General features: G+C 41.4%; 1 protein-coding gene across 4 annotated transcripts in view; it reads right to left on the bottom strand.

Moving 5' to 3' along the window:
* Positions 1-815: 815 nt before the first annotated feature.
* INADL (InaD-like (Drosophila)) overlaps positions 816-18349 on the bottom strand; it is a 396383-nt gene continuing 378849 nt past the window's right edge. For 2 of the 4 annotated variants that reach the window (XM_010833910.1, XM_010833909.1), the window contains 2 exons: positions 17476-17599; positions 10313-12692 (listed from right to left, as the gene is read on the bottom strand). In XM_010833910.1, coding sequence (XP_010832212.1) covers positions 12546-12692; positions 17476-17599 — 271 coding nt within the window. In that variant the 3' untranslated portion in view covers positions 10313-12545. Of the gene's footprint in view, positions 924-10312; positions 12693-17475; positions 17600-18349 lie in introns of those variants that run through there. The other 2 variants (XM_010833911.1, XM_010833912.1) reach the window with 2 other exon arrangements.

The following is an 18349-nucleotide window of genomic DNA, read 5'->3' on the forward strand; positions in this document are numbered from 1 at the left end:
TGGTCCAGTGGCTAGGACTCAGCACTTTCCCTGCTGAGTGGCCAGGGTTTGAACCCTGGTTCACCTGGTTGGGGAACTAAGATCCCGCAAGCTATATGGCATCACAAAGTAAAAACAGAAGCACTTTTTCATAAAGCATAAAAGTTTAGAAAGTACAAATATATTAGAGATGAAACTATGGAGCTTAAAATCACATATAATCCCAAATAAAAACCATTTTATAATCTTATTTTGGTGCCTTTTAATTTTGTGTCCCCAGTACAAAAATTTCTTTGAAAATGTGCTTTGAACTAGCTGCAACATTTGCCATTGAGCTATGTCATGTTCAATTGTCCCCACTTGGGTTATGCAAGACCTTTAGGCTGTTTTCACTGTTAGAAATCATAGTATGGTATTTGTATGACCATCCATTTACATTAATCTTTGTGTACAACTTTGATTATTCCTTTAGGGTACACTAGAAAAGATTATGGTACGGATTGATTCGTGATAATATTACTGGCTCACTGTTGCCTGATTTAACACATTTTAGGCAGAATGTCCAAAAACATGGAATTGCATAGATGAAAGGAGTCAATTTCTCTACAAACATGATAATCTCTAATTAGAATCATAAAATCTATCCTTCTAAATGTTTAATAGAATTTTGCAACCCAAGAGTTCTTTCCTCTCCATGTATACTTTTTACTTGTGTTCTTTGTTTTCCTTTTTTCTTCCTTGCAGGTTAAAACAAACAAAAAAAATCTTGCATTTTGATGGTTTACTATTCATTGTTAGTCTAATTTTAATGAAGAGTTTCAATAATAGGAGAGTTATAACTGAATGGGATGTAACATACCTTGTTAACTTTATTGAATGCCGACTTGATCAGGCACTGTTTGAGACTTCATGAGTAGGAAGTAAGCAACAATCTAATTCATGACCTAGACAATGGCATAGGTATGAAAATAATGATAAAAAAGAAGTGATGCTTGCACTAATAAAGCAATGCACAAGATACAGATATAATAATAATAGTTCATTTTTACTGTGGGCCAACCACTGGTGCTTGTACATCTATGTCAATTCATGTAATCATCCTATGTTATGCTATCCTATAAGGTAGGTATTAGTCCATGGAAACACTAAAGCAATGTAACTTTGCCCAGAGTTCTAAGAGCCAGGATTTGAATCTAGGTGTTCCTGCTCCAGAGTTCATGCACATAACCACTAAACATTAATGTCTCTCTATAATATCAATGAGGGAAGAATTATAACTTTGGAGAATCAAGAAGGATTTAAATAATTGTGTGCTACTGTGCTCTGTCGCTTCAGCTGTGTCCAACTCTTTGTGACCCCATGGACTGTAGCCCACCAGGCTCCTCTGTCCATGGGGTTCTCCAGGCAAGAATACTGGAGTGAGTTGCCATTTCCTTCTCCAGGGGATCTTCCTGATCCAGGGATCAAACCCAGGTGTCCCACATGGCAGGGCAGATTCTTTACCGTCTGAGCCACCAGGGAAGCAGACTTTCAGCTAATATTAATTGAGCAACTACTGCATGGCAAGCAATGTGCAAAGAGCTGGATGGATATGCAATAGTCAGAAAGATAGTCATGGTCCCTGTCTTCACAAAGCTTGGGTCAACTTAAAGAAAGACACACAGCATAAGAGTTGCGAGTTTCCGTTTTATTCTGGAACTTTGCTGAGGAATATAGTCTGTGAAGAGTTGTTCCTCCAATAGCTCTGAGGCACTGCTCCAAAGAGGAAGGGGAAGAGGCCAGAATAAATACAATCTTGGCTAGGGAACACGTGCAGTCAAGCATACCTCTTAGCAAAATGTTACTGCCAGTCATGAGGGACAGATATCTCAGTCAATGATTTCAGTGCTTTTGTATGTTTGTGAAGATACAAAAATTCGTAAATATTGCATCATTTTTTCCCTAAAATGTATCTAATTTTCTAAGGGGCTTGTTTCCAAAGCTCAGAGTGACCCATCCTGTTTTTCATGCTTAATTCCTCTCAGGGTGCACTGTCGGTCAGTGACTGCAGTGGCTAATGACATCCTTGTAGAACTGGAGAGTGGAGCGGAGCTTGCAAAGAAAGGAACAGAACCTGGTCATAAACTGAACTACCAGCGGCAATGAGGATGATATCTATCATCCGGTACTTTTAACAGCCTGACGGTGTGGGAGCTCCAACCTTCCGAAGCTCTGCCCGCATCGGAGGTCTTGCAAGCTTTCAGTCTACCAAGACTCCCCCGCCATCCTTCACCTCCCCTTCTAGTTACTGAAGACTCCGCTAAACAAACTTTTCCCTCTGCTGCACCGCCACAGACTGCAGACTCCCGAAACGCGCAACGTCTCTCCTGCGCCCCCGCGCGACCGTCTCCGGTTTCGCAGGCTGCGGCTGGGGTGCACACGCAGCCAGAAGAGAGCAAGCTTCGGTGTTCTTGGCCCCAACCGGGATTTCATTTCCAGACTCTGTGGGTGAAAGAGAATCAACCTGCCAAGGAGGCGTGTATCCTGTCCTCACCAGCGTGCCGCGAACCAAACACCTGGCAAATCTACCTGGTTAGAATCTTCACATGTCACTAGAAAACCAGTGATCAAGGAAGGGTTAGAAAGCAGTAATTAAACTTCAGATACAGACATGCATCTCTGAGGTGGTGGGAGAGAAGTCATAGTGGTGGTTCAGGCGAGTCATTTATGCCCCGCTCTGATCTTTAAGCTTCAGCTTTAGAACTGTGGTGCTGGAGAAGACTCTTGAGAGTTCCTTGCACTGCAAGAAGATCAAACCTGTCAATCCTAACCGAAATCTATGCTGAATATTCACTGGAAGGACTGATGCTGAAGCTGATACTTTGGCCACCTAATGTGAAGAGCCGACTCATTGGAAAAGACCCTTATGTTGGGAAAGGTTGAAGGCAGGAGGAGAAGGGGGCGACAGAGGAAGAGATGGTTGGATAGCATCATCGACTCAATGGACATGAGTTTGAGCAAACTCCGGGAGATGGTGAAGGACAGGGAAGCCTGGAGTGCTGCAGTCCAGCAACTGAACAACAACAACAATTAATGCATCTTTGTCTTGCCAAGCCATCACACCTAATAGCCTGGGAAACCCTCGCTGTGGCCTCAGGGTTTTTATGTACGGAATTGTCCAGTGAGCAGTCAGGACACTTCCGGGAAGGGAGTCTTCTAGCCCCTAAGGAAACAGGGAGCCCCACCCCCACTCTCTGACTCTGTCCAAAACAAGCTTGTTGTGGCCTTTTGTTTAACCCATGGGTCAGAACTGATCTACCGGCTCCTGGGGTCCACATTCTATTTGACAGCAGAATGGGAGTCTGTTCCAGAGCAGATGGGGAGGTGGTTTGGCAGAGGGACTGTGAGTCCTGCTTGTACCCCAACCCCGTTGTTATTTGGTTAGTTCTTACCTTCTCTTGGAGAAGGCAATGGCACCCCCCTCCAGTACTCTTGCCCGAAAAATCCCGTGGATGGAGGAGCCTGGTAGGCTGCTGTCCATGGGGTCGCTAGGAGTCGGACATGACAGAGCGACTTAACTTTCACTTTTCACTTTCATGCATTGGAGAAGGAAATGGCAACCCACTCCAGTGTTCTTGCCTGGAGAATCCCAGGGACGGGGGAGCCTGGTGGGCTGCCGTCTGTGGGGTCGCACAGAGTCAGACACGACTGAAGTGACTTAGCAGCAGCAACAGTGCCTTCTCTAAACAGTGGAGACAATAATGCGTATTCTGAAGGACTGAAGATTCACTGGGTTCCCCTAACCCCAATATTTTATTATAGAAAATTTCAAACATACAGCACAATTGAAAGATTTCACAGAGAATATCCACTAGATTTATCATACAGCTGTCTATGTATCATCCATTCAGCATGAATCCATCTTTTTAAAAAATTCATTTCAAAGAAAATTGCAGAGATTTTTAAAATTGATCAGTCTGTATGTGGCACAGTGCCTTGACAGATATTTCCATTCAGCAAATATCTGAACATTCATGTTGTGCCAGCACTACGGGCTTCCCAGGTGGCACTAGGGGTAAAGAACCCACCTGCCAATGCAGTCTCGTAAGAGATGTGGGTTCGATCTGTGCTAGGTGCTGTGGATACAAGTCAGAAAGACACTGTTTATGTCCTCAAAGTGTTCAGAATTTGGCATGAACAAGAGACAGATTAACAGATACCAGCTCTCCCACTGTTGACATGATAGAGGAAGCTCAGGGTGAACCCCAAGCAGAAGAGAGACACTTATCCAGGTCTGTGAAGTCAGGGAAGTCTTCCTGGAGGAAGCAGCATTGCAAAGGAGATTTTATAATAGCTTCTATAATTACTGTAATACAGTGTGATAAACAAGCTTTAGTCTACACCCCAAGGTGGTGAGTTAACCTTGAAGCTATACTCATGGCAGGAATCTTAGGTCCACAGATGGATAATTAGCATCTGAAACACCATATACTTTTGGAATGGCTTCAATAGCAAGGGAAAGATGATATACTCCTGGGATGGCTTCAAGCATCATCATCTCAAAGTACACTAAAAAAAATAAAAAAGTTTACAAAGTAAATGAAAAAAAAAAGTAAAACTACACTAAAGGGTGCATTAATTACTTAGAGTTAACTTTTAAGTTAGTGAAATGAATGTGCACAAGAGCTGTGGTTGGTAGGAGGATGGAAGAGGCAGCCCTCCCTGCTTGCTTAAACAGGCCCTAGGGATCTAAAACCTGACACCTTCAGGGCAGCCTTCTAGGTCGGAACCCGGAACCCTCAGCTCTACATGTTCCCTCTCACCTCTACCCGCTCCTTAGGAAGGGTTTACCTGTGGGACAGAAAGTCTCAATGTTATTGCAGCTGGCTGGGACTGAAACTTTTCAAACCAGGTGTTTATGGGAAAATTGAAAACATTCATTCTTAACCTTGTCTGCAGGGTTATAAGAATTCCTGTGTGGAGCTTTTTAAAAAAATTCTTGGATCTCACCTTTTTCCCCTCTGTCCCCATGCCCCGTGTGGTATGCATGCTCAGTCAGTCGTGTCCAACTCTTTGCAACCCCATGGACTGCAACCCACCAGGCTTCTCTGTCCATGGGATTTCCCAGGCAAGAATACTGGAAACAACAGGAGATCTTCATGACCCAGGGATCGAACCAGCATCTCCTGTATCTACTGCATTGGCAGATGAATTCTTTACCACTGAGCCACCTGGGAAGCTGTAGCCCAAGCACTGGGTATTTAAAATATCCCCAGGTGATTTGAATGTACAGGCAAAGTTAGGAACCAGTGGCCTAAAAAGACATAGGGTAGCTCACCAAACTTTCCGAACAGGTAGGGCTTGTGTGTTGTGTGCCCGCTGAAGAATGTTTATGCAGGTGGCTGACTCAGGCCAATTTGCTGTCAGTGGAGCATGCCTCAGATAGCAAGGTGGTGAGGGAGGCGGCCTGCTTTCCTGTCTGCCTCTAACAGTTGGAGGCCACTTATATTTACCAAAGGAGAAGGCAATGGCACCCCACTCCAGTACTTTTGCCTAGAAAATCCCATGGATGGAGGAGCCTGGTAGGCTGCAGACCATGGGGTCACTAGAGTCAGACACGACTGAGCGACTTCCCTTTCACTTTTCATTTTCATGCATTGGAGAAGGAAATGGCAACCCACTCCAGTGTTCTTGCCTGGAGAATCCCAGGGACGGGAAGCCTAGTGGGCTGCCGTCTATGCGGTCGCACAGAGTCGGACACAACTGAAGCGACTTAGCAGCAGCAGCATATTTACCAAAAACAATTCGGCAATTGTTAACTGACCACAGACCGGAAGGGAAAGGGAGGAGAGAACTCTGACCTAGTGTTTCTCTAACTTTTGTGTGAATGAATCCAGTGGGAGTCTGCTAAAACACAGCATTCTGGGCCCCACCCCAGAGACTCTAATTCAGTGGGCCCAGGGCAGGGTGCACTTCGGAATCCTCTCCCAGCTGATGCAGCTGCTGCCTGTCCGTGCTTCAACCTTGAGCAGCATTGCAGGAGAGCTTGGGCCCGGCATTCCTCTCCTGGGAGAGCAGAAGAGATGGTGATGGAGTGAGGGGTACCCACCACTCAACTCCAGAAACTTGTTTTTCTAGGAATTTCAGGATAACTGTGTGAATATGGGTTCCCACAGGCCTCACTCCCTGAAGGATGGGATTCACCTGTTTTCAAAGGTTGAAAATAGAAATTTCCTCGTACCGAGACAGCAAAAGAGACACTGATGTGTAGAACAGTCTTATGGACTCTGTGGGAGAGGGAGAGGGTGGGAAGATCTGGGAGAATGGCATTGAAACATGTAAAATATCATGTATGAAACGAGTCACCAGTCCAGGTTCGATGCACGATACTGGATGCTTGGGGCTGGTGCACTGGGACAACCCAGAGGGATGGTGTGGGGAGGGAGGAGGGAGGAGGGTTCAGGATGGGGAGCACGTGTATACCTGTGGCGGATTCATTTTGATATTTGGCAAAACTAATACAATTATGTAAAGTTTAAAAATAAAATAAAATTTAAAAAAAAAAGAAAATAGAAATTTCCTGTCTGACATCACATTGGCCAGGGTATTCCAGAGAAATAGAACCAATAGGCTGTGTGTGTCTGTGTATGTGTGTGCATAAAAGATTTATTATAAGGAACTGGCTCATGCAATTATGGATATCAGGCTCACAACCCAGGAGAGTCAATGGTGCAGATGGACTCTGAAAGCTGAAGGAGAATTTCCTGCTCAGAGAGGCCAGACTTTTTATTCTACTCAGGCCTTCAACTGATTGAATGAGGCCCACCCATGTTACAGAAGGCAATGTGCTAAGTCAAAGTCTACTGATTTAAATGTTCCCTGATGGCTCAGCAGCAAAGAATTTACCTGTAATGCAGGAGACATGGGTTCAACCCCTGGGTTGAGAAGATCCCCTGGAAAAGGAAATGGCAACTCACTTAAGTATTCTGGCCTGGGAACCAATTTTGAGGTGGCCACAATTTCTAAAATCTGATTCTAGAAGGAGGATCAGAAAAACATATTTTCTCCTATATTAACTTTGCCAGCACAGGCCTTGAAACTTGACAGCAGCATCTCAGGGACCCAAGATCAAAACAGCTTCTTCCTCCTTAAAGTGACTGGAAATGGAAGCGCTGCTCAAAATGGGTGGAGGTTAGGGACTCTCTCTCTCTCACACACACACACACGTCTTCCAAATTTAAGTTTATCTTGGTGTTATGCAGACAGTGAAATGTTTCTTTTTTCATCTTTACTTAAATATAGAGAATCTGAAGTTTGAGAGTCAAGCTGTCAAACATTTAACATTTGCACGAGGCTGACATAAAACTGGAACTATTACCCAAATTTAAAATTGTGTGTTCAAAAAAGTGTCACTATTCTGGTTGACTTTAATAGGAAAATAGGAGTATAAATAAAGTATAAAATTGGGGAGGGGAATTGGGGACAGAAAGTTTCCACTTCTTATAAAGTTTGAAATCCAGCGCTGTAAGGAAAGGTGATGTGGCTCCATCTCCTAAGAAAAGATGGTGGGAATCCCGATCCTTATCAAATGTGCTTCTAAAGAGAGATCTACCTAGCTCGCCTGGACATGGGTGGGAGAAGCAACCCAAGGACTGAGTCAAATGGGCTGTTGATTCTAGAAACTGGGAGAAACAAAGGGGGCCTACAGGGAGAGCACTTCTTTAAGTGCAAAAGATTATAGGAGATTGATTCATCATTCTGTGAGAAATTGATTCTTATTAACATCTTAAATCCTTTTGATTAGGTCAAGGATACAGGACTTTTGCCATAAATTAAATCCTATGGGAACTGCCCACCTGCTGTAGTAGACAACTAGAAGAGTGGACATTAACACATGAAACAACAGTTTCCAGACACTGGACAACAGGCTGCACTGGATTTTAATGCCCAATAGAAGGGAAACAAGGGAAGGGCTACAAGGGCCCCAGCTGACTGCCTGGAGGCAGTACCCAGGCTACAACCCAGGAAAGGGGAACCAAAGAGACTCCATGAGTAGCAGAGAGAGATCAAAGCTCAGGGAGGCCAGGGTGGGTGAGCTGTAAGGCAGAGAGCTGTTAGGAGGGAGCTGCGTGGAGGGCTACAGAGCCCTGCAGAGGGACCCCTAAAGTCTTGGTTGGAATATGAATCTGCACATGCATGAGAGGGAACGCTTCAAGGCCAGGAAAGAACCACGTGGAGTTCAGACACGGCTCTGGACAGTTTCAATCTGTCACAGTGGAAAGAATGCATAGTGTACAGGCATTGGGTAGAAATTTTAGAATAATGCCTTAATAGTGGGACAAAATGAGCCCTAACAGTTGCATTAGACCTCCCTAAGAAAGCCTAAAAATAAGACTTAAAAGGATCAAACTAAGCACGTGTTAACATAATTGCACAACAGCACAGTCCACTGCTGTTTCAAGGAATGCAATGGAATCCATCTACAGCAATGTAGATTTTACAATACTTGGTATCCAATAAAAAATTACCAGGCATGCAAAGAAGCCAAAAGAGAAGACCCTTTCATAATCAGGAAAGCTAATTCAGTCAATAGAAAGAGCTCCAGGTATAGCAAAGATGGAATACTACAGTAGATAAGGCTATTAACTACTATAGTCTTAAAGTATATTCACATATATAAAGCAGGGGCAAAGTACAGCCTACGGGCCAAATTTGGCTTATTTCCCGTGTGTGTAAATAAAGCTTTATTAGAACACAGCCAACTTGTTAATTTATGTATTGTCCATTGCTGCTTCCATGCTATAATGGCAAAGTTGGGTAGTTATATATTTATTGTTTTTGGCTGTGCTGGGTCTTCATTGCAGCACAAGGGCCTTCTCCAGGTGCAGAGAGTGGGTGCTCCTCTTAGTTGGGGTGCCCAGGTTTTTATTGTGGTAGCTTCTCCCGTTGCGGAGCTTGGGCTCTAGTGCATAGGCTCAGTAGTTGTGGCACATGGGTTTAGTTGTCCCACAGCATGTGGGATCTTCCCAGACCAGGGAGTGAAGCCCATGTCCCCTGCATTGGCAGGCAGATTCTTAACCACTGGACCACGAGGGAAGTACTCAAAGTTGAGTAGTTATGACAAGGACTGCAAAGGCCTGACAAACCTAAAATATCAATATTACCTGGTTCTTCACATTAAGTTTGCTGACTTCTGATGTAGAGGAAAACATGAACATAAAGAGGGAAATGGAAAACATTTTAAAAGACCCAAATAAAATATCTTAAGATGGGACATACAAAATTTGAAAAGTACACCAGATGAAATTAACATGAAGGTGAATGGGACTTAGTCCCTGTTTTCAAAGAAGTTTGTCATCTGATGGGGGAGGCTGACTTCTTTGACAATGGATGGGTGTGAAGCAAGGGAAAAAAGGGAATGTGGCTAGGTTAGTAAAACAATAGTTTACAACTCCAAATTCTTGGAATGAAGGTACATACCAGGTTAAAATTCCTTGCGGAGGGCTGATGGTAACTGAAGTGCCTTGCCTGTTCTGGAGGTGGGTGACAGGCGTACGGAGTTGGTATTACTCCCCATCCCAGGTATATTCCAGTGGCATGGTTGATGCTGGAAGCTTTGGTTTTAGCATTTTGATAACACAAGTTCTAGTTACTTAAGCTTACACCATTATAATCAGTTAAACACTCTGCTAACTGATTTGGGGCAACAATTCAGAACTAAGCCACCTTCAGAAAAAAAAAATTTTTTTTTCAAACGTCATTAATGATAGAAACCACTAATTTCCAGTACGTGTCAAATTTCAGACCACCTCCATAAACGGTATTGAAGGTTTATTGTTAATATTTATGTAGTACTTACTATGGGCTTCCCTGGTGACTCAGACAGTAAAGAATCTGCCTGTAGTGCAGGAGAACTGGATTCAATCCCTGGGTTGGGAAGATCCCCTAGAGAAGGGAAGGAATATCCACTCCAGGCACTAGATTTAAGAATTCTACTTGAATTTGGTTCACTGTAGTGCTGAGAATCCCCTCCACTCTCCCTTTCTAATTAAAGAACCTAACTTGGACAAGGTCACATGACTACGAAGTCAAGATTCAAACTCAGGCAGTGTGATGCTGAGATTCACCTTCTGGATTGCTATATCCTCTCCTTTGTAAAGCATCTCTTCTAATGCCTGATAACACACTGGCAATTAATATGAGATACCTATTAATGGATCCTAGATTATAATAGGACACTGGAAAAGTTTGTGAAAAGTTGATCCTTTTTCTATTAGGGAACAAAAGAGCTGATAAAAACACAATATTAGATGCAGGAATTAAACTTTTTCATATACAATTAAACTCCATTTACTCCTTGGCAACTATATTTATTTAGCATTTTTGGAAACATCTCATACACAAACATTCAGGAGTTTTATCTTTCCTGGTTTACTTCCCTCTCATGCTATTTCTAAATACTGATCATTACTACACTTAAATGGCCCAAATGATGAGGCTATAACAATATATGTGGCTATGAGAGAACTACTCCTTTCACAAATTCACATCTTCATATTCTCTTAGCTTGTTGGTAAGTTCTGATGGGGGAAAAAAAAAAGGTTTTAGGAAGGCAGTTATTTACTAGTCATGCAAGCAGAGACAGAATCAGTTATGAGAAGCACTAGTTATATCAATTCACTGCAAGGAGCATCAAGCACCACAATCCCTTTATCAAGAGACTTTTAGTAGCATGTCATAAAAGGGTAATGTGTAAAGAAACACAACAATGGTATATTACTTAAAAATGTCTATTTAATGGTCATTCCATCAAAATCAAGCAGAATCACATTTCAAAAGTATATATATATATTTTTAAGGTGCATTTTCAAGTTTTATTTGGGCTTTATTTCTTCTTAGATGCTTGAGGTGTTCTTGCAGATACAATTAACATAGGACGTTAGGTTCTGTTAGGTTCTCATGCACTGAAAGACAATTTCTAATAACACTGCGTATGTTGGGATACAATAAAAATTTCAAAAGCCATGTGTAATTTCAGAAAACTTAATACCAGTCATGAAAGACATTTTCAACATAAAATTTAGGCACTCTATACTTCGGAATAGCCACAAAATATTCCAACAAGAGTTAATGCACTTTGTGATTACCTCTACTAAAAGATAATTCTCAATTAAAATCTATATTATTAAATAACATTTAAATTAGAGCCCATTATATTTATCATTATTGTGAACCATTTGCAGCACTGTGTTTTCATCAAATAATGCCACACTACTTCTATTGCTCATCCTGGTACTCATCTTTTGTGGTGCATTTTTTACAGAAGAACCTGTAATATTCACAGATAAGCATCTCCCCCCTTTTCCTGCTAACACCTGAAAAAGAAGGCCCTAACCAACTTGAAAAGTATTCTTGTATTTTCTGCTGGAGTTACTTTCTTAGCATGCACACTGCAGCACATGTGAGGCTCCCTGGAGACCAGAAAACATTCACCAAGGAGCCATGACTGATTCTGAGACTCAGTTCATTTGCTCAGTCACTCTGTGGCTAAGTGCATTGCTCTATCTACGCTCCTACTGACTGTGCTGCTACACTGACAGGTATGGAGACAAGGAGAGGGATGCTGAAATTTGTCACTCCACTTTGCACAATGCCAAGGCCATCCAGAACTGGGTTTACTTTAGTAAAAACTTGATGATCTCTGCAGTGGTTCTGGGACTTCCACCTCCTCATCTGAAGCCTGAGGGGTAGGAATGATGCCTGCCCACTGAGATGCCATTAACTCCAGATGAACTTCCAAGACTTGAGCATAACTTAGCATTGTTAGAATTCAGAACATGGATGCTAACTGTTTCTGCTGAGAAGAAGGTACATTTGCTCAGTGGTATGCAATTATGTAGCTAAGAAAACAATTAGAAAGCCGTTCAAAATTTTTAGATTACAGTCTGCAAATTGGCTCATCATAATCACCAATGACTAACTTATAAAGATCTATCCAGAGAAATGAATTCGAGACTTATTTGACGATAAGTCATACAGAAAAGAGCACAGTAATTTCCCACAGGAGAATTTGCTTTTTCGTCATGGGGATCACTGCTAAGTTAATTACACTGCTAATGTTTTCTGGCGTATTTGAAGAGACAATTAGCAGACGTAAATCAGGAGTGAGATGACAAGTTGCTTAACATTTGTTTCTGTTCATCGGATGTGATCTGGTTGCTGCTCAGCCTCCATATGAGTCAGGATGGGGAGAGAAGACCATAAGGAATGAGAGGTTGTTAACTTCCGTTTAAGCAAATATAATCAGAACCATTTACTACTAGTTGATAAACACTGATGTTAAATGCAAAATGCATAAGACTCAGCTGTTGGAAATTAACCTCAGCAAGAGATGAGAAATGCTGGGAAACATTATTGTTGACATGGGAAATTCATGTGAAACCCAGGCCATCCTTCCTGAGCAGAGAGGTTGGGACAGTAAGGATGGAGATGGGTTTTAGTTGAGGCTGGGTTTTATTCTTTCTCAAAACTTTGTTTTCCTGTGAATATTCTACAACCACATCTACCTTGTGATTGTGACCCAAGGCTCAGGATAGCACAGTTAAGACTACAGTTCCTCTCTGGCGTTTCAGAATGGCCACAGCTTCCTCATGTGTAACACCTTCCAGAGTCTCGCCATTAACAGCTAAAATCTGATCACCTCGCTTCAATCGGCCATCATCTGCAGCTGCTCCCTACAAATAAGAAACATTCCAATTTAACCAGGGTGAAGCAATGAATATTCAAATAATATTAATATTATGGTGTGCATATTAAAAGAAAACTTTTAAAACTACCAATTAAAATGATTTCTAGGTAATGTTTTTAAATTAAGAAAACTAAGAAAAATATAGGATGTTATTTGACCTAAGGTCGAATAATAATTATAATTATGCATTGTTTACATAATATACTACTAGAAATGTCCTGACATTCACTTTTTTTTTTTTTTAATACAAGTAGGACCTTATTTCAATGCTCAGTACTGAATGGAATCTGACTGTCATATCATGTCATCTTCATGAATATGTAGCATACAAAGGCAGAAGTGAATCTGGTGTTAGTTTTATTGCCAACACCATCATCATACAAGGTTCCATTATATTGAAAAGCTCTCAGCACTGTAGTGATCTATCAAAAGTGACTATAGCCTCTAAATGGGTGAACTGTATGGTATGTGAATTAGATCTCAATAAAACTGTCCTATATATAAATACACAGAAGTGGAGCATTTCTAAAATTTTACAATATCATATTCAAAACTGTCAGCTTTATCTTTGATCCACCTAAACAAGTTTCTAAATGATTACTTTCATTACATATTCAGTCATACAGGGCTCTTCAGCATGGCACAAAGCAAGTGAAACTTGGGCTTTTTTTCATTCTAAAGCTGAGGATCAAAAACATCATGATATTATTAGAAATACTTCAGATGAGTGAAGAAAGACAAGACATAGAAAATGATTCACAGGAAGCTTTCTCCATCTGCCAGGGTAATTTTGAGAATTCTTTGAAAAGTACATGCAAAGGAGTACTCTACACGATTTTGAATTATGGGGAAATTAATCAAGGCATGCAGGCACCTGGTCCCTGATTGACTCCTGCAGAAGCCAAGCTAAGAGGCACTGACACTCCAGGAAACTGTGTCCCACAGTGTAGAGATCCTAACCTGGTAGAATTACCTAGAATTTCAAAGCCATGACAAGGGTGGAATTCCTGTATAAAGGTGTCATAAAGAAAACTCAAAACCAGGATTATACTGGGGGGAATATACCAAGATCTATTTGCACCTTTATTCATTTTTTTTTTCTTTTTAAGAAAGTGTGTATGGATAAATCTAACTTGATTTAAATAAATTTTACATGCTGAGATTTAAGGGCTTCAGTAAACTCTAATACCTGTGTAATTGCTTTTTTAAAAAGCATATTAAGCTCTTCAAGTTTTCATTTTCACCAATGGAAAAAGGATGGTTTTTCAACTTTCTAGGATGTGTACACTGTTTCAGGTGTTGCTGTGTTTACTTGATAATTACACTGACCTGTATCTCCTCTGCTATTTTATCAGTGTGGTATCTATAGGCAAAACAAGGGAAGGAAGAAATAAATGGCTCACAGACTGACTTTGATCGAGCTAGGACACATGGCCTTACCCTTTTGCGGTGTCTCAGCTCGGTCGCTTCGCCTTCCCTGATGCTGTAAAATGGGCTCAAACAGCTACCTTTTGGCCTGTTCCCAAGTGTATGGCAAGTGTATGGTAAGTGTATGGCACAGGGTATCTGCACAAGTGTGGTAGTATAATGAAATGAATGATGATCAAACTCATGTTTTCTGATTTCACAGGCTTCAAAAAAACTGCTCCCTCGATTTTCAGGGTTACTGAAGTCTTTAGGCCAATCTCATGTTGGTTTATGGTAAAATTAGGCTGTTGATGGGACTAAGACCAAAAGCTGGTTTTGATTTTGAAGTTTTCAATCAAACACCTGAAAGAAAACGGAAGGCCCTGACAGCCTGTTAATCAGACTGACTAAGCCTTGCAAATCCTATACGCCCTAAGAACCTGTAAGGCTTCCTACTTTTGGAGGGGGAAAAAAAAAGACCTAGATGGGCCAAATTAATTTCTTAGTTGAGCAAGAGAACTGTTAAAAGATGCACAGGACACCAAAAAGGTCACATAATAACCCACACCCTGTGGACATCCGAGATCCAGAAACCTGAATCAGAGATAAATATTTTATAGAACATATGTTCAGAGTTTAAAAAAAAAATAGAAAACATATAGCTATAGTTCTTAGAGCTTCAAGAGTCCTATGGGGGGAATCTTTAGCTTGGTGTCAAAATCTGTTGTAGAAAGAGTTCACTTTAAAAGAACTCTTTTGCTAGCTTTTATTTTATTGATTATAGAAAACTTTTATATTATGATATATTAGTTCACTCTGATAAATAAAAAAAGAGTCATCAAATTAAACCCTATCATAGGGAATTCCCTGGCGGTCCAGTGGTTAGGACTCTGTACTTACATTGCTGGAGGCCCAGGTTCAATCCCTGATTGGGGAACTAAGCTTCCACAAACTTTGAGGTGTGGCCAAAAAATCAAATATATTATAATGAACTCCATGAAACTGTATGAATAGTAATAATGATAATCTGCACTAGAATCTTTTTTTACTGACACTGAATTAAGTAGGTTATAAGCTAGTACTGCTTCGCTGGTGGCTCAGAGGTTAAAGCGTCTGCCTGCAATGCAGGAGACCTGGGTTCTATCCCTGGGTCAGGAAGATCCCCTGGAGAAGGAAATGGCAACCCACTCCAGTATTCTTGCCTGGAGAATCCCATGGACGGAGGAGCCTGGTGGGCTACTGTCCACGGGGTCGCTAAGAGCCGGACACGACTGAGCGACTACTTCACTTTCACTAAGCTAGTACTTGGGAACTTTTTTTTCTGTTCAGAGTTTTTTATTTCATGTGTGTCTCACTTTACCAAAAAGGTCCATTCCTTAAAATATGAAACATACCAAGGATCTTCAATATTTATTACAATGTTACTACTTATGTAGGTGCTTTCTAAATGATCACTTTCAGTGAAAAGAGCACTCTGTGTGAGCTTCAGTCTGTTCATTATTCACGCTAATCTTGTCCCCCTTGATTTGATAGTAGTTTCTTTTCAAAAATCTGCCAGCAATGCACGTCCTGGTGTTCTGAGAAACAGCACCTGACTCATTCCACAGTCTCCGTGAACATGTAGACAGGGATAGATAGGCACAGACTGCTGAACTAGGCCCCAGGGCAAAAGACCTTAGAGCTAACCTGTCCTCTCTCTGGACGGTAGCCTGTGTCCTCACACGTAGGAAGTGAAGCCACTCAGTTGTGTCTGACTCTACAGTAGGAAGTGAAGCCATTCAGTCGTGTCTGACTCTTTGCGACCCCATGGACTGTAGCCTACCAGGTTCCTCTGTCCATGGGATTTTCCAGGCAAGAATACTGGAGTGGGTTGCCATTTACTTCTCCAGAGACAGGCAGGAAGGGAGCTGATGCTTACAGACATTCTGGAGGGACTTTACAGAGACAAAGGCAGGCAGGCAGAACTTGCTGAAAGGTGGGGGCTCACCGTGCAACCTTTCCATTGTCCCTATCTCCAGAGCTGGCTCTTTTAAATGCAACGTATAACAACCTGCTCAAAGAATCATGATCACAGCTACTTACAGTGTTATCTTAGGAAAAGGAGGGTCTATAGGTGGTTTATCCTCTTTGGGGATTATCAGTCGGGGACAGCACTGTTATCCAGAATGTTTCTTTTTTTTAAATATTAAAAAAAAAAAATCTATTCCTTTTTTGGCCACACCGTGTGGAATGTGGGATCTTAGTTCCCCAATCAGGGATTGATTCCCCTGTGGTGGAAGTGCGGAGTCTTAACCACTGAACAATCAAGGAAGTCCCAGAATGTTTCTGATCTGCCTTCCTCTCCCTTTTTATCTATCACCAGCTGTGTGTTTGGGAATAACATGCCTCCTCAACAGACAATCTTGTGAGATGGCAATAGGAGTGGAAATCTGCAGCTGCCTAACATGTTCCAAAAGCAAAAGCCAAAGGATTAAGACTTGTGTCAGATCACAGACCCAGTTAACAAGTGATAAGATCTGCACAGGTAAAAGCAAACTTGTATGTAGGGTATAGCATAGCTTTCTAGAAAGAGAAAGAATCTATTATATCTTTTTTGAGGGCCTTTATTTCTTTAGGAAAATAAAGCACTAGGAAGCAATTTGATCAATTAGTAAACAAATGACTGTGATAAAAGCACTGAAGAATAAAGTTGCAATATCAGTACTAAATACTTTTCAGAGATCTTACAAGTTTATAATGAATTTAGATTCCAACTTTAAAAACGAAATTCACACCATGACCTGTGTATTAAGTAGGATGAATTGACTATTTAACTCCTGAAAAACACCATTATCCAGGCTTAGTCTAACACACTGGGCTGTCCTGTAAGTACTTGGCAGACTATTGGAAGAGAGAAAACCACCTTTAGCTAAAACAACCTGAGGTTTTGGTGATGGGCAGCCATTAATGCTGCACTGATCCCAGGCTTGTACAAAGCTTTATGCCATGGCCCTCTGCTATCTTTCTTTAGTAGAAAGTTAAATCTTTGTTCTAGCCAGAATAATACTTTCAAGGCCAAAGAACTTTTGCAGAGAGTGTGCCATGCTCCTTATACTGGTTGTTGAAAGAACACACTCTTTGAAATCTGTTAGCATCTACTTTTGTAAAAGGGTCCAAAGAATATTATACTTCTCGTGATTCCACTTTTATAAAAGAATTCTTCTTGCACTCGTGTGGTGCAGGAATTTTCTATACGATGAAAATGAAACAAGCATACATGCATGCATTCAGGTGTCAAGGTGAAGTAAAGCAAAACACTTAAAAAAAAATCTCACCTAAGTTTCATTAAAACAAAAAAAGTACAGTAAAAAGGAAAAAGATACCTTTGCAAATATAGTCTTGACATAAATTGGCAGGTCTCCATGGGGACTTCCAAAACCCCCTACAATACTAAACCCCAATCCTTCAGAGCCTTTCTCCAAAGTAATAATCTTAGGTGGAGGTGTTCTGAAAACACAATGCACGCTGTTTAATTCAAGAATAGATATCGAGAGGGAATTTCATTTGCATGGAAGAACACAGATTTGAGAGAGACTTTCATACTGCGAAACAATGAAGGTCAGTTTATCAAATCAAATTGTCAGCAGTGTAGAAACTTATTTTGAATTTCCTATATTATGCCAATATTCTGGATGTTTTAGAGGCTTCTCTTTCATAAAACCCACTGTTTTTAATTACAAAATAAAGTCATGATGCTGAAGTTGTCAAAGTACTCTTCTATTGGCTTAGGCTTTAACTTTTAAAATTACTGTTTAAAGCTGAACAGAAGTGTCTTTCCATCTGTGACGAACGTGCGTGGAGATGGAGAGGCAGGATATCATCTGAGCTTGCTGTACTCCACAGTCTGCAGGTGGACTTCTGAACAGGTGATGTCAGCCCAAGAGCTGAGGGATGGCTGCTCTTTTTCTGTCTGAACATCCTCACCACAAGTGATCCCCCTTTCACGGAGAGTGGGAAATCATTCTTCAAAACCCAATTCTAATCTTCCCTGGTGCCTTTGAAAGCATTCACCCCAAGCTTCTCTGTGCTCCCTTTGTGCTTGGTCTACATTTCCATACAGCACTTGCCATACTGTACCATCATTCCTTAACCATCCTTCTTCTCTACCAGCCTAAAAACTCCTTAAGGCTCTGCCCTCTGAGTATTCCCAGCACGAAGCACTGTGCCTGTCACAACCTCGGGATCATGACTTTGTAA

This window comes from Bison bison, unplaced genomic scaffold (genome assembly GCF_000754665.1).
Source record: "Bison bison bison isolate TAMUID 2011002044 unplaced genomic scaffold, Bison_UMD1.0 scf7180017863957, whole genome shotgun sequence".
NCBI classification, from domain to species: Eukaryota; Metazoa; Chordata; class Mammalia; order Artiodactyla; family Bovidae; genus Bison; species Bison bison.